At 38.3% G+C, this 22,409-nt stretch overlaps 1 protein-coding gene across 2 annotated transcripts in view; it reads right to left on the bottom strand.

Moving 5' to 3' along the window:
- ZFAT (zinc finger and AT-hook domain containing) overlaps positions 1-22,409 on the bottom strand; it is a 125,575-nt gene that overhangs the window by 41,432 nt on the left and 61,734 nt on the right. For both annotated transcript variants that reach the window (XM_076329056.1, XM_076329054.1), the window contains 5 exons: positions 12,660-12,810; positions 10,912-12,380; positions 9,485-9,717; positions 4,362-4,449; positions 300-449 (listed from right to left, as the gene is read on the bottom strand). In XM_076329056.1, coding sequence (XP_076185171.1) covers positions 300-449; positions 4,362-4,449; positions 9,485-9,717; positions 10,912-12,380; positions 12,660-12,810 — 2,091 coding nt within the window. The remainder of the gene's footprint in view (positions 1-299; positions 450-4,361; positions 4,450-9,484; positions 9,718-10,911; positions 12,381-12,659; positions 12,811-22,409) is intronic.

Below are 22,409 nucleotides of genomic sequence, written 5' to 3'. Positions count from 1 at the left end.
TTCACTTCTCCTTACTCACATTTATTATAGAATATTTTATAGATGTTTATGAATGAGTTTTGGAAAAAAATGAATCAGAAACTTATTAATTTTATAAAACATTTAAGCTGTCTATTCATTTTATGAGCGTGCAGTTCCATATGTGATCCGGAATCTATTAAACTAATTATTTAACCTCTACTGTAGCTTTAAGCTTTTGATTCAGGTATAGCAATAAATTTGAATTCCTTTTTATGTCAGCAAAGCTTGTGTGGAATGAGACTGATTATATGCCCAAAAGCTTAAAACCAGAGTTTTACCTTCATGAGCCCAAATATGACGTTGAAGGTCTGATCCGTTCTTCATAAAATAAAAATCACAGTAGGGACATTTCACAGCTCGTTTTCCAATAAGTCCTTTCAGCTGAACTCTTCTGCCAAGAATCTCAGAAATAGTAGTCATTGAAACCTCTGAGAGAAATGTAAAAGGTAATAAAAACCAGAAGGACATGAGGGAATTTGTTCTATAAGTAATATTGAAGAGCTAGATCCTGATTCACTCCAACTTTTTAAAAGCTCTACTTCCCCTACTGCCACTCAGATAAGACCTGAGCAAAGAACATAAGGACCTTTCTTCCTTTAGGGCTTCTAGGATGTTCTGTCCTTTCTCTCCTGATTTGTGTACTCAGTGTCCCCACTGCCTGGTTAAAAAAAAAATATTTTAAATATAAAAAAGTCTTGGGTGTGTCACTGGCTTAGAAATCATGTTCCAACTATGAACTTTCCCAATAAGCTAATTTGGCACTTTTTTCTTCAATATTTTCAAAAGACTTTATTCACGATTTCACCCCAGATTTCCAGATGTGAAGGATCTGAAGACAATCACTTCAGCCACAGCTATAATGATCAGAATGCCTGATAACCAGAAACTTTAAAGGAAAAAACACACTCACAGAATAAATGTGATTGGAAGGGACCTCTAAGGTCACCTGCTCCAAGCAGGGCCAACTTTGGAGTTCCAACTTCGAAGTTACATCAAGTTGCTCATGGTCATATCCAGTCCTGTTCTGAATATATCCAAGGATGGAAATTCTACAGCCCCTCTTGGCCCATTCCAGTGTTTGACCATCTTTACAGTAAAAATTATTTTCCCAATTTCTAATCAGAATTTCCTTGCTTCAACTCATGTCCCTTCACTGTTCCAAGAAGATACTGGCTCTGTCTTCTTTTTAATCTCCTATTGGATAGCTGAAGACAGCAACTAAGATTCCTCTCCCAGCCTTCGCTCATTCAGGCTAAACACACTCAGCTCTCTAAGTTCTTCCTTCATACGATCTAATGTTTTGGTTGTCACAGTGAAAAAGCTCAAAATAACGAAGTTTAAATTAAAATGTCCCAAACACACAAAATGAAAACATCCAAATGCTTTTAAAAAATAAATCCAGTTACTCAATGAATTTCAGATAAATAAAATGCTAAATATCATGACTCAATAAAAGTACAGCACTCATGCAATCTAAACATTAAGACATGAAAGCTGATTACTTATTATGCCAAAAATCTTACAAAATTTGAAAGTTACAGTCTAAACTTAGATATTTACCAAATATGAACTGTCATACCTAGTCTCCTGATGATTGGTCCCAGAATGCAATCAAAAATCCTGCCTGAACTCATATGCACAAGGAAAACAACCTCAAAAGGGAGATATAGGAGCCCATGAACTGAGCAGAGATATGTTCTAAAGTACCCAAAAAAGAAAAATACAGACACAAGTCTGAACTCTCATCTGCCTTCTATGGCTTAGATCCTTCACTCATGACCGCAGGCTAGTATGTCTGCTCAGTAGGGATCTATGAAAGCTGATGCCTCTCATGTCAATATTGTTGAATATTAACAAATATCATATTAAAATCAGACAGTGGATGAAAAGGTAGATAATTCTGAGAGCTAGGACCAGTATCCAAGACTCCTCCTTCACTGCTGAGAACCCAAATCATTTGGCAATAAAGCCAAGCTCTCTTATCTCTTTGGTTTGAAATACTGCTCTACCAAAGTCTACGGAGATTTTTGTCCCACTGCCTTCACGGGACCAGAATTCAACTCCTATTCTCTGCAAACCTAAAAGAGGAAAGAGTACTGTTTTATTTCATACTTTCTACTTGATGAAATAGAAGAGACAAGAGAGGGGTCATGCTGAATGATATTAAGAAAGGAAGGAGAGGGGAGCTCCAGAAATAGCCTTTTAATGATAAATATGAAAGGGTTTCAATTTAAATTAATTTTTGATATGTCGTTTTAAAATTCAATTCCTTTTAACAGGATCCATTTTTCCTTTCATCTTTATTCTTTTCCATTTACATTTTTAAAAACAATTGCACTCATTCCACTGCAATACTTGATAGCTTATACCATCAGACCCCTCATATTTATTTGGCTTGTAATTAAGTATGTTGTACGAATAAAGGATTTCCTCCTGATTACAAGGACAGCATGCAGAGGAAAAAGATTTGTGCATTAATTCTCCCCCGTGTATTTAAACAGTGTTGTTGCATAACTACTGCATAGGCATATCTTATGTGTAGTATTTCTTTAGTACCATGGAGATATATCTAATAAATCTGGTATTTTGCTTCTAAGTTCTATTTGCCTGTGATATATGAATTAAAAATGAAGACACAAAATAATAGGCTGTGCAGATTTTCTTTTTTAACCTTACCTCTATTATAACCCAGAGTTTAAAAGAACCACTTTCCTGGATCAACAAATTTACACTATACTTTTAGAGGGATACAGATACCAAATGAATTGTTAAAAAGTATTTTAAATGCATGAGTTTAGCACGTCAGGGCTCCACAGTTAACTGGTGTTTCTGGATCCCAGACACAGCATACACTAATAATTCAGCAGTCAATGGACCAGTGCAGACCAACGGCAACCTGTAAAGGCACAGTACATCATGTACTGCTAGTTCACAGATCACATTATTTAGGGAGGCCTCCTATACTCCCTGGCTCAGACAGCACAAAGGCTTTATAGGCACAGCTCTTGAGATTCAATTTCTATGCTTACTGGGTGACATACCTCCTGACTACAGTATAGCACAGAAGCCTTTCCTCATCTCAATTTGCTGCATCAGACATGTCCCCTGATGTATGACAAGCCCTCCAACCACACTGTTGTGGAGTGGTCTGCAAATAAAGAGGTTTGGTAACTGAAGAGCTAAAGTGTGAGTTAGTCTGAAATTCAAGTGAAGGAAATTGTTTAAAACACGGGTCTAGCACTATCTAGTGGCAGTAGGAAGATAAGAAACTACTGCTTTACCTATTACGTTTTATTTCTGACAAAGACAAGAAAAGTTACATAATTTTAATTGGATTTTTTCTTCCCCAAACTCAGTTTAAGCATGGCCAGTATTTTCTTTCTTAATATCAAATTATGTCAGGTGATAAGTAACACTGTAAATGAGTTAATTAAATTATATTGGCCAATGCAGTCAATTCTCCTTCATCCATAGTAGCAGTGGGCCTTTCTATCCAACATAACACAGATACTGAGGAGGAAAGTACAGACACACCAATGCGTCTCTGCTGAGTTCACATCAATCAGATTTAAGTCAGTCCCTGCACCAGTCACTTGAGCACTTTGTCACTGAATTCCCAAGATCTGAGAAAGGATTGTTTACTCAGGCACAGCACATTGACTTACCGCATTCATTTTATGGTGTGCTTGCACTGATATATCAAGGCCCTAGAATGCATGGTATAAACAGAGTTTGAATGGACTGCAGTGGTTAGCTTGGATCCAGCCAGGCTGGTCAGCTCCAGCTTAATACTGGCCATACTACATCACAGCTGGTTCTAGTAAGAGCCCTGCTGCAGAATTCAGTTGGCCCTGGAGGTAAAGCCCAGCCACACAGTAACTGAGCACGCGTAGAGTAAGCTCACGGACCTCTGCATTCACGTCAATTACCTACAGACAAAATAATGTGCAATAAACACATTTCTGTCAGTTTATGTATGGCCAATGGGAAATTTATGTCTCATAGGTTGTTACAGGATGTCTATATGTCTATATTCCAAACTTCCCAATGCTTAATTTGAATTCACCTAGGTCCTCTTTTGGAAATGAGTTCTTTGCCAGATGAAGACAGATTTCTTAGCACAATTACCTGATAAACTCCACAACACACAAGCTGGAACAATAACTTCTTTCACTCTAAATTTTAACATCTGCAAACCCAATACAATTCTTACTCTAAACCAGTTAAATTAGTCATAGACTCTTCTCTTTCTTTGGAATGTAATCACATTACACTGCTCACTCTAAACCTTTATCCATTTATTGCAATAGACTGAGACATTTTCCTTGATTTCTTCTTACCAGGGTGATTTGTCTTGATGTGAGATTTTATAAGTCGATCTTCAGAAAATGACTTCTCACACACAGGACAGGAATAACTCTTTTTATCCTTAAGCAAGCAAGCAAGAAAGAAAGAAAGAAAGAGATTGCATTATCAGTCTACTGGTGTAATCACTATAGTCATTCAGTAATACATGGTTCTCAACAAAGTTATAATTGAAGGTTCAGTTTTTAAGGACAAAATGAAGATATTTATAGTGAAGTAAGTGAAGGAGAAATATGAAAGTATTCTAAGCACATCATTAATCCTCATAAATGAAGGGTTCCAAGTTACAGCACATGAGAATATGCACAATAAATGTAAGCATTATCTTCTGACTGACTCTTTGGAGAATCAAGAGTTGAAAGATCAAGTCACATAACAGAAGAAAACATATTTGATATAAGCAGTAATATTCAGGGTTTTTTCAGTTTCTTCACAAGTCCACTCTTCTGAAACCTAAGGATGAGATCTCATTATTCTGAAGACATCCACCAGTACGTGTATTTATACTACTACTTAATGGCCTGAAATTGAGCAGAAAACTTAACAATGACAGATGCCGTTACTTATTTCGAACTACTTCATAAATATTCAGCATTTTGTGTATTACCAATAAAGTATTATTCTACTACTTTGATTTAAAAACTTACAGACTACTCTGGCTTTTATCAGTGTCACTGATGTTATAAAAGATTTAACACCATCAAACAAGTTGAACTGGAGAGTTTTGATGCAATTTCTTCCTATATGCAATTTTAGTGTAATTGTAATTTTAATGTTTTTACAAACACATCTAACTCCGCATAAAAATGTAGGACTTTTCTCCATTAATTGGTAAATTACCCAAGTTAAAATAATCTTTGCTGCTTATTATATAAATTGAAGAGGTTGTTATTTCCAGAAGCACCTGATGACACAACAGACTGGATGCTCAATCAAATGAGTGGGTCATCTAGTCACCTCTGCACTGACCAGATTAACATATGAATGGATTATCAAACCAACAGATGGAGTGAAGTCTAGTTAGTCCTGACAACTAGGCAGATAACCAGATAATATATTACCTGGTGGGAGATATGCACCTACCAAACTACCAAGAGATAACTGTAAAAGGCGAGCTGAAGCTACAAAACAGATATTTCACTAGTTATTTCAGGGGGACAGAAAACTTCTTGAAGAGCGTGGAAGGAAGATTACTGGATCAAAAAGAGACAGACCCCTGCGCTGTGGAAGAGAAATTCGGAGGTAACAGGAGAATAAGGGTCCTGGACGCTACCAGTTTGTGACCTGAGACCAAACAGCTCACAAAATGACAAGCACCTGCATACAGTACTGCTTAAGCATTTTTTCGTGAAATAACCACTAGTAAAAATGAATGGGTAGCTGACATTCATTATGGAAGCAAGGACCAAGAGCAAAAGCCATTTTCCAATTGAGTGCCCGATCATCAGATCATAGATTTTTTGGTTAATTCCCTCCCTTTCCAGTACCTTGCATTCTTGACTACATACTGGCACTGCTCCAGAGGCAAAGGTATCACAGCCAGCCCAGTGACGGTCTGAAAATGAGCACTCCTCAGGAAGGGGAAATAAGCAATCAGAGCTCAAGTATCTCACTTCCTACAGAAAGCTCTAACTACGCTATTACACGAAAGGTCAGCAGCATAATGAAATTTCTAAGCATCCTTCCAAAGACAAGAATCATTTACATCCCAAAATGTACGTGAAAGCAGATGTAAGAGCAAGTGGTGGTTCTGGGTCTGAACTCCAGTTTTATAGAGGTGCTTACCTTGCAGTATCAATTACATATATAGATTTAAAATAATTTCAGAGACAAACCTCTCTGTGATGTTTATCTGCTCAGCATACCGAGTACTGCAAAACCCACTGGAGGTTGTAAACAAACTCTGGTACCTACATCAGCATTGTTCAGTTCCACAACCTGTCCCTACTATTACCACTAGCTCATTCATAACTGTAAATTATTCTAAAGTCATCATAAACTGCCCATCCCTTTCCTAGGTACTATGACATTGAAGGGATTCATCACACATGTCATGGTTTGAACTTCTAAAGAGTTCCATAAATGCCAAGAATTGTCAAAAACCACTACACAAGCCTTAGAGGTAACAGACAGGTACTGCAAATCAGAGAATATATGCAAAATTTTGGTTTTAAATGAAGTCGAGTCTCAATTCCCAGACTTCAAAAGTAAAAATCTTCCCCGTAACAATGAGGTGTAGCCAATACTGAGGCAACAGGCAGCACATACAAAGTCACCATCATCATCCCCCAGGGAATAAACAATCCCAAATTCAGTGCAAGACTTGGATGGTGCATAGAGAATAAAATGGGTGGCTATATACTGAGTGACAGGGATGAACAGTAAGCTGCTTTTTAATAGACATCATTTATCCTGTTCACCAAATAAGACAGGGATCCAGTTGAAAAGCAGCCAGCAACAAGGTAACAAAAGATAAGCATTCATACAAGAAACTGAACTGAGATTTTGATATCTTCTATCTCCAGGGAAGCTTTAATTTTAATATTTATTAAGAATTGATTTTGCAAACTAAAATTAACATTAAAGTAGCTTTCTACATTTAACTGTGCATAGTTTGTTAAAATACTATATTTTGGAATGAGTGGTCCTGTTCAGTGAGGTATGCATTAAGTAAATACACCAAGCAGTGGGCACAAAGGCCAATATGAGAACTGCCAAGTTTAGTTACTAAGTGAATTCTAATACATGAATTTTTCAATCCATTTATATACTCAGATATATTTGACAGTAAGCATCAGAAGCATACTTCTGAAAGATCTCACTGTCACACTGTTTTTAATTATGAAATGCATTTTCTCGGTTCTATTTAGTATCATGAAAATGATCCTCCTGGTGGGAGCTGTTGGACATTCATCATACTTGAAAAACAGGTACTTACGTAAGGATATAGGATATCTAATTTCAGGCTCTTTTTTCTTAAGTAGTTTCAGATATCATTTACACACATTTTTGCCATCAGGACATCATAAACATAATAAATTCAAAAGCAGCCTTAAAGAATATCTATTATGTGAACTTTCTGCACATTTCATAACAAATTCAGATTCTGTTTAAAATACTACAGAATTGGGGGAAAAAATGTTCCCTTTTGTGTCACCTGTTTTGTTTTTTTAAAGCTGTCCTGCAGTTACAGAAGACTAGTACTTAACAAGAGTAGGAGGTAAAGTGTTCTGTTCAGTTACAAACACCTTTAAGGTAACTTCAGCTGTTGGAAATATCGGCCAAGAGCCCACCTGCTGACTGCAGAAGATGACCTGAAACCACTAGGCACTGTATGGTAACCGCTTGTTTAAGTACCTATGCAGAAACTGTCCACATCTGGGGAAAAATTAACATAAATCCTTAATTCAAGCATCACATTTCTCTAGTAAAAGGAAGTGTAACAACAATATTTATCACAGGACTAAGTGAGTTGTGATGTTGCTTTCTCATGTGATTAGGAGGAATGTGTCATATGTGGTGCATTCTATCAAGGGTGCGTAAGATTTATTTACAAGACAATGCCAGCGAAAACCATAATGTTGTAGAAAGAAGGAAGAAAGCCCCATCTGTGTGAGTATTTCCTTGTTCTTAAAGGATAGAAGAGTGAGTGTTGCAATTGAACAACTGGTATTTTCTCCTCTGCTGGAATAAGAATAAAAATAAATTCAGGAGAAGGGTAAATCACCTTTTGGAAATATTTTACTGCATAAATTATTAAAACCCCAAATTGCAAGGCTGTAGTTCACACCAATTTTCTGGCATTATCAGTCAAGAAAGTTTAATTACAAATAGCATGCTTGTCAAACATTTTATGAAACCCTAAACTGTACTTTATTCAATACCAGTATCTTCATATAAAATTGTATGAAGTCATATGTTCCACCTAAGCACTCCGTATGGCCTTCAGGCAAGACTACAGTCAAAAGTGGACTAAATTCATTATTCCGGGAGAGCAGACACTTACCAAATATCCTTTTCTAGAGGTCAGTTTGGAACAGGAAGGAACCTACCTGTGTTCATACACTATGTGAGTGTATGCACATTATAACCTCTCTGGGTATACACAAGTCTAGAATGTCCCAGATCAACTATACCTTGCAAGCAGAAAGGATCCTGCCACGTGGTAGGAAAAGAAGGCAACACTAATGTAAACAAAATAATTGTTTTTTCTTAATCTTCCAAGAAAAGCATGTAAATAGTTTCACTTCTAAAAAAGCATCTTAATCAACAATGATTAATCTCATTCCTTAGTTTTAAAATATTTTTTATTCGAATACCGTAATATATTTTTTAAAACATACTTTTGAAACAAATGCAAGTGGGGGTTGATGTAGAAAACATTTTTCCTCCAAAGATTATTCACGTGATAATGTTGGATCAGAGCAAGATCACAGAGCAGTGTCTTGCACAAAGAGGGCTTCCAGTCTGGCATGCAGCCCCCTGCATAGTCGCAAAGAAAACATGTAACAGGGCACGTTGGAGAAGTAGACCAGACCTGTTTTTCACACAATGGAATTCAGAGCTGGAAGGCTTACTGAATAAGATAGGAGCCTTTAAAACATGATCTCTTCATCTTTGTAACCACAACAGAAAATGATAGATGTTCAAAGAGATTGGCTGCAACTAGTTGGAGCTATTTGGAAAAAAAAAAATTCTTTTCAACAACTTAAACTTCTTCTGTCTATAGTAATTAAGAGAGGAACATATTTCCATTTTTTCACAATCATCTATATATGAAGGAAGGGAATTGAATTCCAAGGAATGAAGTAAAGTAACAATAGTACCAGACCTCATTTTACTCCCTCAGGATCCAAAGAATCTGAGAATACTGGGAAAACCGAAGGGAGAAAATGGACAGAGACATACTCTACTGGAAACTACTATGAGAGGGACCAAATATCTAGTTGCTGTAATTCATGCATTCCCGGTACAGAAGTATGCAGAGAGCGCTCAGGTAAGAACTCTTACCTATGTCTTCAAATATTGCCACACAATTCCAAACATTATGATGATGACACTGAATTTAGACAAACATACTGTTTTGCTTGTTACTTACCAGCTCTGTGTGAACTTTAAGATGTGCCTGGAGCTTGTATTTATCTGGAGTAGAGTAGTCACAATGTTCTGTGGGACATTTCAGCAAAATATTACTGTGTTTCTGAATGACGTGACGCTTAAGGCAGTTTTTGGTGATGGAAGAGTAACTGCACTGGGAGCAGTAATATAAATGTTCTCGAGTGTGCGTACGAACATGCATGTCATAATGCACTTGGTACCAAAACAACTTGCCTGAAAATAAAATTAGACACGAAGAAAGTAATTTCTAAACAATTGTTAGTGAAAATTCCAACATGTACTTAGTTTTCTTTTTGGGCAAAACACAGTTTGAACCCTGTCCCTTTTGTCTTTAATGAAAACTTGTCCTAAAGACCCTTCACTACTGAAAGTATGTTTACAAAACCACTTTTGTCTAAAAAGATTATGTCATATGTCCTGAAACAGACTAACAAGAGCAACTTTAATACGTATCAATGATCTTTTTCCTAATGAAGTCCTTTAAAGCTGTTCTCCTATAGAAAGAATCTGAATGTAACTGTACACTAAAAGAGATTGTCAAAATCTTTTTTACTTCCTTTTGTGTTATTCCTTCCTAAAAGCTTTTCTGACATAATGGCACAAAAAAGAAAAGGTGCACAGCGATTCATCTAACATACAATGTTATGGTGTTTGAAAAACTTTTTTATTTTTTCAAACTTTGATTCCTTTCCCTTCTCAAGAATGAAGGCTACAAAATAAATCCCAAATTGTTTCCTTTCCAGCTATGCAAACACAAACATTTTCAGTTAGAATAAATGGGAACGGTGTATTCTTCCCACTTTCATAAACTCAGAAAACCAAATACAGTCAGAACAGTCTTGATCTTATACTATGCAATGAAAATTTTCATCTCAAAAAACTGGTTCAAAACAAGTAAAAAAAAATATGCCAGTATATGTATCTATTGTACAGAATAGGTATTATCATACATCCTTCCACACTATATGAAAAAGACTCCGAATTTTATACTAAGCTGATAATGAAGCTTAAGCATTAAAGCATGGACCGACTAATGCTGATCACATGCCTAAATCTGCTGTCTTTGGCCCTAGTGAAAGTTATGAGGTGGGGAGGGGCATATGGACAGAAATAATCTAATTCTATCAAATTTCACATCAACAGAAAATTGAGCCTAGCAAAGCACTGCTACGCTATATTCCACTAGTTTTGTTTTTTTTTAATGGAGATTTGAGTCATTTCACACTATTTATACAGCCCAAAGTAAATCTCGCTGGACCCCAGAATCCATACTGAACTACAAAATTAATACTGCTACAAAGACACACAAACATATCAAAAACTAAACCAGTGGAGCAGGAAAAAGATGGCTCACTATATAACATTAAAAAAAAACCCAACAAAAAACATCATTCTATTACTCCTTACCACAATATTCACATTCCAAGTCTCCATAAACTTTCCTTATCCTCTCACACAACTCTGTGTTCATTTGTCTCTTCTGCAAGCTGTCCAAGATCTGCATAAAGGCAACAGCTCCACTCCCACTGTCTGATGTAACTGCATTAGAGGAGGCTGCCTGTGGACTGATGGCTGCATTAGCTTCTAGTGCTGGCAAAGGGTTTGTGGTTTCTGCTGAATTTTGAATTGGCGGATTGCTTGTTTCTGATTCACTAGAAGGAAAAGATTGATTTCTCTCTTCAGAGACTGAAAGGTTCTCAGTTATTGAATTGTTCTGACTCGGATTTAAACTTTTGTCTTCAGACAGCAAAAGCTGAATTTCTTCACCCTGCTCATTTATGGAACTGCAGTGATTAACTTCCTCTTCATTTGCAGGAGAAACTTTTAACTCATCAGAACCAGAAGTACCATTTTTCAGCAGAAAGCAATCTGATGCTACACAGGACTGAATGTTTGGGACTGCTATGTCTGTTGTCTGACACAGCGTCTCTGTTACATTCTCCACTGGAGGATTTTCAAATTCTAACAAAGGGACTGTATCAATTTTTAAGTCACCATTATGTTGACCATTATGGTTTACATCTGCAGCTGTTGATTCACCTTTACAAGCAGATGGTTGTGGTGTGTTAATAGCATCAGTACTCATGATAGTCAATTCATCTGCACTTTGTGCTAGCTGTTCACCAAGGGCTTCCGGCTGGATATCACCTCCTGGCTCAAGGAGGCAGAAACTTTGATTGATAGAACTGTTAAAAACAGAAGTCTCATGCAAATCTGCGTGCACATCTCTGATGTGAGCACGGAGTCTTACAGAACTGACAAATTTCTTCAGGCACACAGAACACACGTAAACAAATGGGTGTTTTCGCACATGAAGCTCAAGGGCTTGGTATTTAGTGGCTCCATGACCACAGAGCTCACAAGCAAAAGGCCTTTCATCACCATGAACAAGCATGTGACGGTCTCGATCGAGTTCATTTTTGAATTTGCGTTCACAAATATGGCAGTCATAAAGAAGTTGTCTTTTGCCTTCTCGTGTCATCAAGCGAAGCTCATCAAAAACATCTTTCACTTTTTTATCTTGAAGGTCATGTGTTTCCTTGATGTGCTTGATCAAATTTTTAACATCCGAGTATTTCTTTTTGCAGAAGCGACAATGCTGCTTAATTTTCTTATGAACTCTTTCAATATGGACTTTGAGATGACCTTTGCTGAGACAAGTGAACGTACAATAATCGCAGCTAAACTTCTCCCCTGTATGTTTCCGCATATGAACATTAAGGTTGGCTTTGATTGCACTGGCATAACTGCAGTATGAACACTTGTAAGGTTTTTCATTTGTATGAATCCTCAAATGTGCCTGGAGGGAGTGTTTAAATTTGAACACCTTGTTACAGTATTCACATGTAAAAATCTTCAGCTGAGTTGGACCCAACCTAAAAAGAAACCAAACCAGTTATATTTACAGTATTGAAACTTAGTGACATAATGTGTCAAAATTTTCCTAGATGATCATAATAGACAGAAATGTTTACTTAATTTATTTTAAAAAGGTATTCTCCACAGGCTTTTTAAATTCTACAGCTTATGCACAGATTATTTTCAGCTGTTCCTTTATTTAAAAGGCTCAGAAAATATTTGAGGTTCATGAAAAGGGATAGGGAAGCATTTCGTCATATTTTGCATGAACATAAATATAAGTACTTCAAAATTACCTGCTAGATTTCATTGCCTGTTCATATGGGGTTTGCTGAATGGCATATTCTTGATATCCTCTTCGTTGTGATGAGTCTTGAACTGCTGCCTCTGGAGTTGTGGGTTCACTTTCTTGGGGAGCAGCCTCAACAGGAACAATTTTTGTGGCTCCTAAAAGCAAGAACAAAAAATGCTCATTAAAAATGTCATATTAAAATGTGCACTGTCTATAATATACAAGTGTAAGCAAAACATTAAACTCTGTAATCATCAGTTTAACTATTTGAGTTTCTGTTGTTAAAGTCACGTGCATAAAATGATGGATACACTTCCAGAAGACATTACTACTTACATCACAGATCTGCTGAAATAACATGCCAGGACTGCTGATTCTGAGGATTATTCATGGTGCTTGATGGCTACTATTATAAGATCCTATATCCAAATACTTCCACCTTTAAAAAAATGTAACTTTTCAAAATGCAACTTTAATTTTTCTGTTTCTGCCTCATACTACATCCTCTGAAAACTTCAGCCAAGCTGTTCAATCAGTTCCACAAATAAGGCTGGGGAAAAGACACTGTTTAGTCTGTATTTAAAAGCCTGCACATCTTTTCCTTAAACAGATCTTTTATTGCTTATATTTTGGGGCATGCTGCCATCCACTCAGAATAAAAGAATATGTTCCATGTGCACTTCTCAATCTCCATTACAAGCAGGAGTACAGGGGCTCTACTGAACGCGGTAAGATCAGGTTCTATCCCTCAGAGCTTTACAGTTAGTTGAGGCAAAAAACCTCGTATTTTGAGATGTGATTGTGTTGAGATTATTTAGCTGGGTCTTTTTCATTTTCTAAACAGTGGCAGGGAAAACTTAATGCTGGGCATCCATAGTTAGCATTTGAAGGTAACGAAAATCCATACAAATATTTATTTACACTGAACCCCCCCCCCCCCAAACCTCATGTATATCAAACCAAGCACCCATTATTGACTGATCCCCTCCTTTTTAACTTCTTTGTCTGTCTGTAACTCATCCACCCACGTGTTCAACGGGAATGCTATTATCTTCAAAAGTTGAAATTCTAGATATTTGTATATTTATGTATTTATTCACATATATATTACAATTATATAAATATTTGTGAAATCTTCATATTCTACTAACAAGAACTACAGAAAAATCTTTGAAAAGATTTGAAAAGATCGAGAGTGCTGAGGGAGCTGGCGGAGGAGCTCACCAAGCCACTCTCCATCATTTATCAGCAGTCCTGGTTAACGGGGGAGGTCCCGGACGACTGGAGGCTTGCCAATGTGACGTCCATCTACAAGAAGGGCCGGAAGGAGGATCCGGGGAACTACAGGCCTGTCAGCCTGACCTCGGTGCCGGGGAAGATTATGGAGCGGTTCATCTTGAGGGCGCTCACAAGGCATGAGCGGGACAACCAGGGGATCAGGCCCAGCCAGCACGGGTTCATGAAAGGCAGGTCCTGCTTGACTAACCTGATCTCCTTCTATGACCAGGTGACCCACCTAGTGGATGAGGGAAAGGCTGTGGATGTGGTCCACCTGGACTTCAGTAAGGCCTTTGACACTGTCTCCCACAGCATTCTCCTCGAGAAGCTGGCGGCTCATGGCTTAGACAGGTGTACTCTGCGCTGGGTCAAAAACTGGCTGGACGGCTGGGCCCAGAGAGTTGTGGTGAATGGAGTTCAATCCAGTTGGCGGCCGGTCACGAGCGGTGTTCCCCAGGGCTCAGTACTGGGGCCGGTCTTATTCAATATCTTTATCGGTGATCTGGATGAGGGGATCGAGTGCACCCTCAGGAAGTTTGCAGACGACACCAAGCTGGGCGGGAGTGTTGATCTGCTCGAGGGTCGGAAGGTTCTGCAGAGGGACCTGGACAGGCTGGATCGATGGGCCGAGGCCAACTGTATGAGGTTCAACAAGGACAAGTGCCGGGTCCTGCACTTGGGCCACAACAACCCCATGCAGCGCTACAGGCTTGGGGAAGAGTGGCTGGAAAGCTGCCTGTGGGAAAAGGACCTGGGGGTGCTGGTCAACAGCCGGCTGAACATGAGCCGGCAGTGTGCCCCGGTGGCCAAGAAGGCCAATGGCATCCTGGCCTGTATCAGAAATCGTGTGGCCAGCAGGAGGAGGGAAGTGATCATGCCCCTGTACTCGGCCCTGGTGAGGCCACACCTTGAATACTGTGTTCAGTTTTGGGCCCCTCACTACAAGAAGGACGTTGAGGTGCTGGAGCGTGTCCAGAGAAGGGCAACGAGGCTGGTGAGGGGTCTGGAGAACAAGTCTTCTGAGGAGTGGCTGAGGGAACTGGGGTTGTTCAGCCTGGAGAAAAGGAGGCTGAGGGGAGACCTCATCGCTCTCTACAGCTACCTGAAAGGAGGTTGTAGTGAGGTGGGTGTCGGTCTCTTCTCCCAAGTAACTAGCGATAGGACGAGAGGAAATGGCCTCAAGTTGCGCCAGGGGAGGTTTAGATTGGACATGAGGAAAAATTTCTTTACTGAGAGAGTGTTTAAACATTGGCACAGGCTGCCCAGGGAAGTGGTGGAGTCCCCATCCCTGGAAGTATTTAAAAGACGTGTAGATGAGGCGCTTAGGGACATGGTTTAGTGGGCATGGTGGTGTTGGGTTGACGGTTGGACTTGATGATCTTAGAGGTCTTTTCCAACCTTAATGATTTTATGTTTCTATGAAAAAATATATGCTTTCTGGTCTGATACTGAATAATGAGTAGTAAATGAGGGACCATATACTGAATAACAAAAAGAAAACAAGACATGGAATATGTAGTAATAGATGAACACCCATCCATCCTAGGAAAAAAGTATTACAGAACCTGTAATTAAGGATTGTTCTATCATATACTGGGGACAAGGAAGCAAGAGAGGTTGCACATGAAAATATCTTTGACTTAAATAACAAAGTTAAAAACTTCAGGTAAAAATGAAATTTGCTAACTTTCCATTTATTTTCTTTTTCTTGGATATTACATTAGTATCTGATCTCATTTCAATTCACCTGATTAGAAGCTGAGGGGGGAAAAAAAGTACAATACACCTTTGTGACAGAGGAAAGAATTTACAGTAAGAATCAAAGAAATCTGAGGCATGAAAGCCTAGAAAGAACCTAGAAAGCAAAAGACAGAGTCAACATGCTCAACATATTTTTAACAGATTCTCACTGTTATATAAGTATCTATAAAATGAAACACCTGAATAGAAACAAGAAAGTTCAAAGAGTGATGTATGAGCTATTCCTTTAACAAAAGGATTAAATTAATTCTTGTTCCACTCAAAGAGCATGTTCCTGAAGATATTATTTATGAAATATATGCAGTACTAACATAAAGGCTCTGAAACAACAATTATAAGAACAACAAAACTAAATCACAGAGAGTATACTATCCAAAAAAACCTAGCTGGTTAGCAAATTACTAAATCTAGTTTCCCTAAAAAAAGTTTTAGCCTGCAGACTAGCAAAAACATCAGGAAAAAGGCAAGTAGAGTATATGGGAAAAATCAGTAATAAGCAGCGGGCTACCCAATAACATGTATGAAAGACTTAAGGACATTAAGTTGAGGAAGCAGTGCTGTAGACAAGGGAGAAAGATGGAGATCCTGTGGGTCCTTCAGAGTGATTTAAAGTGGGAAATGGAGATTTTGAGAAGAGGCCATTTGGGATTATGTAAGGCTATTGAAGCTTTTTGTGTCAGATGGGACATCAGCCAACTCTGTAAATAAACAGACTGTAATAGCTCTGTTGCTCACTGAACTGGCTGGATCTAAAAATGGCTTTTTTTTTTACTACTGTTTTTTAATAGTGCTTTCAGTTCTGTACTAAAGATTCTGCCAGTTGATCAGAACTGATCATCCAAGTTTTCAACCTAAATGTTACCAGAACATTGTAACTTCTGTTATTCCTGTCACTCCCTCTCCCACAAATGCCAGGTTGTCCAGCAGGACTGCATCTCCCAAATTGCACAGTAGTAGCCTAGTGAGACGGGAGCTTGTCATTACACTACAGGAGACATGGTTCAATCAGTGGGTTCAGTATAAAGATGATAAAACAGACATTAGACACCAGACCAGTGTTCCCATACTTCAATATTTTTAAAATAGAAGCAAATTCTTCTATATTTAGAACAACTCAGTTAAAAGAAAATAGATCCTGAACTGCTCTATATGCATGGCTACCTCTTTCAGGCCTCCCATTTCCTGAATGTGAGACACAGATCCTCATTAAGTGCCCTGCACACACACCTCCTCTGTGCCCTTCTGACTTTCAGGATGTTTAAGCATTTCCTGAAAAGACTGTTGGACGTTTTAATAGACTTTTGTGTTATCAGTATAAAATTTTAATCACCTAAATTAGGTGGACTAGGTAAGTACTAACTCACCCATATTTTGTATACTTGGAGCAGACAGAATGCTCCAGGTCATCCTAACACTACCGTCTACATTCCCCATGCAGTTAATAGAGAGGCAAATACCTCTAAAAACCTAAAGGAGAACCAATTCTTCGAACATACTGATAGAGTACTTGCTCACGGTAGGCAATCACGTCCCCTCATGTTAGGTAGTTACTTCCTACCCTTAGAAGATATGGAAGCATTAAGAAACATTAGATGCCTCCATCCACTTGGGATGCTGCATAAGTGTGGGCTACTAATGGACCAGTAGCCACAGCACTCACTGCTATATCATAAACTAATGACTAACGCATATGGCCAGAAAGTGAGAAACTTAGTTTCTAGGCTCTACCCAACCTAGCGGGTAGTGAACCCACATGTCCCACATCCCAGGAGAATACCCTCAATATTCATGTCTCTAAAAGCAGCCACAGTCTAGGGAAGAGCGTAAGAACAAGGCAAACAGATACAAGGTCTGGTTTTCCATTAAAAATATCATATGCCAATAAGGAAGATAAAAGTTTTCCTAACTGTTTCCTTGGACAACCATTTCAATAAGTAAGAGTATACAAATACCAGGGGGAAAAAAGAGGTTAACTGTACTGATCATGTCTTTCAACAAAATCTTTCCTCCAGCACTATTATATCTCTTTTTTAAATGCAGAATGGACTTTAGTTTACTAGACTTTATTTATGCCTTTTGCTTTCCTCTTTTCAAGCAATATCATCTGTTCTAAGGAAACCTGCTTCAAGAGTAATAAGATTTGAGTTCCTCATGACATTCTGACAGCAACTTCTACAGATAAGCATTACCCAGCGTGCCTTATCTCTGGCTCAAACTCAGTGACGGCCTCTAATCTCTTACAGTCTGTCCCTTAGAAAAGTATCTTGCCCTTTACTGTAGAACTCTCCAATACTTATCAACAGTCTAAAAGGTAATCACAATGGAAGGAATTATTAGGAATGGATCCAAAATAAAACAGAAGACATCATCAACCAAATTCCTACTAAAATCCAACTAAATTCCATGAACCTCCTACAACTTCAAGTATGGACAACAAGAAGGATATAGAAGAACTAGAAAGCAGTAACAAAGACAAAATCAGAAGTATTTTGTTTGGAAAAGCGATACATATCTTGGAGACCTTCAGCTTGGCAGAGAGATAAATGAAAGAGAAATATCAGAAAGACCTCTAAAATTAGCAATACTGTGAAAAAAGTGTGAATAATCATTCTTTATCTCATAAACCACGAATAAAGAGCAGTTTAAAGAAATAAGCAGTCAGCAGGCTTAAAACAAAACAAAAGAATGTACACTTTCACCCTGTGTGTAATTAAATTATGGAACAATTACTGCACGATGTTACAGAGACTGAAAATATAAACGTATTCAAGAAGGGAATGAGACAAATTAATAGATATGTATTAAACACGATGATGCAGATGCAACCACCAGCTCAATGGCTGTCAAAATCTGGGAGGCTTTACATAAGAAGTTTCTTATTTCCTCCCTATAGACATGCTGCAAGCTGCCTTTAGAGACAACTGATGCAACTAGATCAATCTTTTAGCGATGGATTTTTTTTTTTAAGTTTAAAAAAACCTGCATAATGTAGGTACCTTGGTCTGTATAGATGAAATAATTTGTTAAGGGTATGAAGTGAATATTTGTTTCTTACAATCTTTTTCTGAACGAATGTATTTTCTCCATTTCTACAATATCCTATGGAATGTGCTCCAAACGCATATGACCCCTGGTAAGACAGCTCTGAAAGTGAAACCAACAGAAACTAACCCTCAATGTTCCTCATGGAAACCCATCCCTCACTCCCAAAATAAAGCTAAAAAAGGGCAGAAGAACCTTTTAATATTTTTATAGGTTAGCTCATGATGAAGTTAAACACATTTTAACTCAGACAAAGAAACAGAATCACAGACCTGTGTTTGGTGGGATGAAGATTACTACCCCTTTCAACAGAGCTGGACATTAGACTGGCTGAGCTAAATCAATCTGTAACCCCATGGTAATACAGATACCTGCTCACATTCAGAGGGGAAAGCTTTAATTTTCCTAACCTTGCTTAATTCCACAGTTGCTTTAAATCAACATAAGGCTAGCTTCTTTTCTCTAGCCCTCCACTCGACTACATGTTCGTGATGCCTTAAAAGTGCCAGCATAGGAGTTTATAAAGATGATCAGAGAATGAATCTGGCTAAAATTTACACCACGTGTCTCCTTCTGCAAATATATAATTAGTTTTCTACTGTGTTTTACCACAAAACTGCATGAACATGTACAATGCTCCAAAGGACAGGAATCTGTGGCCAGGGGGTGGGGTGGGAGGACAGCACTGCCCCTGGGACAGCAGTCTATATGTACTGGGCTTAATGACTTAAGCCACTCAACTACTTTGAAAAGGGGTAGTCTGAATCCTCCTCCTTTTCCCTGAGAGACTCATTTTGTCACCACTTTCCCACTTTCCAAAACTGTGCAGCCCCAATGTGAGACAGTTCAGTAAGCAAAACGGGTAGAAAAAAATTTCTCTGATAGAGAAAATGAGTATGTGTATGTGCATGTGCACATGTATATGTATTTATTTTGCCAGTTATTTGAATCAGTTTACCGCAGGCTGATGCAAGCACTAGTGCCGGTGCAAGAAAGGGAAAGTAAAGTGGGAAATAAAAGACAAGTAGGAAAGCTCCCTTGGCAACAGTCTGATATTAAATCCATTCAGATGTGTCATAAACCCACAACCATCGTTCCGTGAGCTACAAAAAAAAAGTCATCTTCAACAGAAAAGACTGTTATCAGTTAAACTAAGTCAGTCCCAAAACAGTAAGCAAAACAGACATTCTTCCACTTCTTCCCTACTTCCCAAAATCTCGATGGGAGAAGGAACCAAGTGTTCATAAATTACAGCACAGGGTACAGCAGCAGAACACAGCTGGCCTTTTATGGAAAGTGGTTCCTTAGTGGAAATTGGGGAGAGAAAAACCTGCACAGCGTTGTATTAAGAATTTGTAGGAGAAAAAAATCCAACTCCTTTAGGAATCACAAAATAATTAGCATCAAGAATTTAAATACTTAATGCTATTTTTGCATATCTTGAACTCTACCAAAAAACCCCAAAAATTCTACCATTGACCATCTTTACAGGAACTTAAAACAACTCTCCTAGTAACAAGCTGAGTCTTTAAAATATTACAGGACTCACATAAAACAACAATTTAAATGTTCAAAGTAGAATCTCTCCTGAATCAAACTAATTAAGCATGAATAATACATTGGTTTTAGAAGCTTTGATAATATTACAGAATTTAAACATGGGAAATAAAATACATAAAAAAACAGAAGATTGAATATTTGGCAGAGTTTACTCACTGGTTCTTAAAAATAGAGTATGAACAAAAGCATCTGCCATTCACAACAAAGTATTTTTAGATATGCATGTAATTGTAGTTATTCATTCTCATTCTTAATTGCGATACTTACAAAAAACTGTACTCTGTTTAATCTGATACAAGATGCGCGTGTTCATGAACACAGCACTCCCTCTCTTCAAGGTCTTTGGGTCCCTCCAGTTGTAAAATCACAGAATGGTTTGGGTTGGAAGGGACCTTCAGAATCATCCAACCTCCCTGCCATGGGCAGGGACACCTTCCACTAAATCAGGTGGCTAAAAGCCCCATCCGACCTGGCCTTGAACACTGCCAGGGAGGGGGCATCCACAACTTCTCTGGGCAACCTGTTCCACTGTCTCACCACCCTCATAGTAAAGAACTTCTTATTAATAGCTAATCTAAATCTACCCACTTTCAGTTTAAAACCGTTACCCCCCGTCCTATCAATATACTCCCTAATAAAAGAGTCCTTCCCCATCTTTCCTGTAGGCCCCTTTTAAGTACTGACAGGCTGCAATAAGGTCTCCCCAAAGCCTTCTCTTCTCTAGGCTGAACAACGCCAACTCTCTCAGCCTTTCTTCATAGCAGAGGTATTCCAGCCCCCTGATCATTTTCGTGGCCCTCCTCTGGACCCCCTCCAACAGGTCCATGTCTCTCCTGTGCTGAGGGCTCCAGAGCTGGACGCAGTACTCCAGGTGGGGTCTCACCAGAGCAGAGTAGAGGGGCAGAATCCCCTCCCTCGACCTGCTGGCCACGCTTCTTTTGATGCAGCCCAGGACACGATTGGCCTTCTGGGCTGTGAGCGCACATTGCTGGCTCATGTCCAGCTTTTCATCCACCAATGCCCCCAAGTCCTTCCTGGCAGGGCTGCTCTCAATCCACTCATCTCCCAGCCTGTATCCATGTTTGGGATTGCCCCAACCCAGATGCAAGACCTTGCACTTGGCCTTCTTGAACTTCACAAGGTTCGTGCAGGCCCACGTCTCTAGCCTGTCAAGGTACTTCAACACCTGCACAGAAAAAAAATCTACCACTTTTATTCAAAGTGTATTTACTCTGTGGGTTAATGCAAGCTTTCAAATTTCTAAAGCTGTAAATCTATTACCTTTCATATGCCTCCCAAGTAAACATTACAGAAAAGGAACATGGGGAAAAATCAATGTTGTCCAACTGCCCTTTCTGGGAAGTTAAAAACTAAACTGTTTGTTCAAAGGGATTTTGAAGAGATCAATTTAGTCATAATCTACTGAACGCATGATGTAAAGCAGTGTCTCAAACCTAAATAGCGTGTAGCAAAATTACAGCAAACTGTTAATATAATACTCCTAAAAGCATCTTTCATTTAAGAAGGGAGACATACACTCTGAATATTTCCTCTTTCTGACTAAGTTTTGATAGTGCTTAAGCACTTTTAAATTTTATTTTTAACTTAACTTTACAGATGATCTAGCACACAGAAAGCAGGGAAGAAGGGAGAAATGTTTTATCTATTTGTATTCTTCAACAGCAGTCTATAGCACTAACTCACTTCTTTAGCACATGATAAATCTCCAGAAAAATGGAATAAAAGACTATGAAAGATCTTTATAAAAACTCCAGACATTAAAGTATTACTGACGAAGTGGAACAGCCTAAGAATTGCTAGTGACATTAAAATATAGTTAGATCATGGAAATTAATGAAAAAAATAGAAGGAAAAGCAATGAAAAATAAATTAAAACATAATGGTATTAAATGAAATATTTTTCTTTTGAATCTTCAAAGAGTTAACCACTTACATAATATCTTCTAGAATTTCCAAATTCTGAAAAGTAGGATGATAATTCATAACTGTCTTAACAACAATGACTTTTTTATTACACATATTCTAGCTGGGAACTTCAACGTAATAAGATTACTAATTGTCAACCAAATAAATGAGAGGACCTTCAAAAATA

The sequence above is a fragment of the Aptenodytes patagonicus genome, chromosome 2 (genome assembly GCF_965638725.1).
Source record: "Aptenodytes patagonicus chromosome 2, bAptPat1.pri.cur, whole genome shotgun sequence".
Lineage (NCBI taxonomy): Eukaryota > Metazoa > Chordata > Aves > Sphenisciformes > Spheniscidae > Aptenodytes > Aptenodytes patagonicus.
Note: the sequence above shows the minus strand (reverse complement) of the source record. Positions and strands in the feature narration are given on the sequence as shown.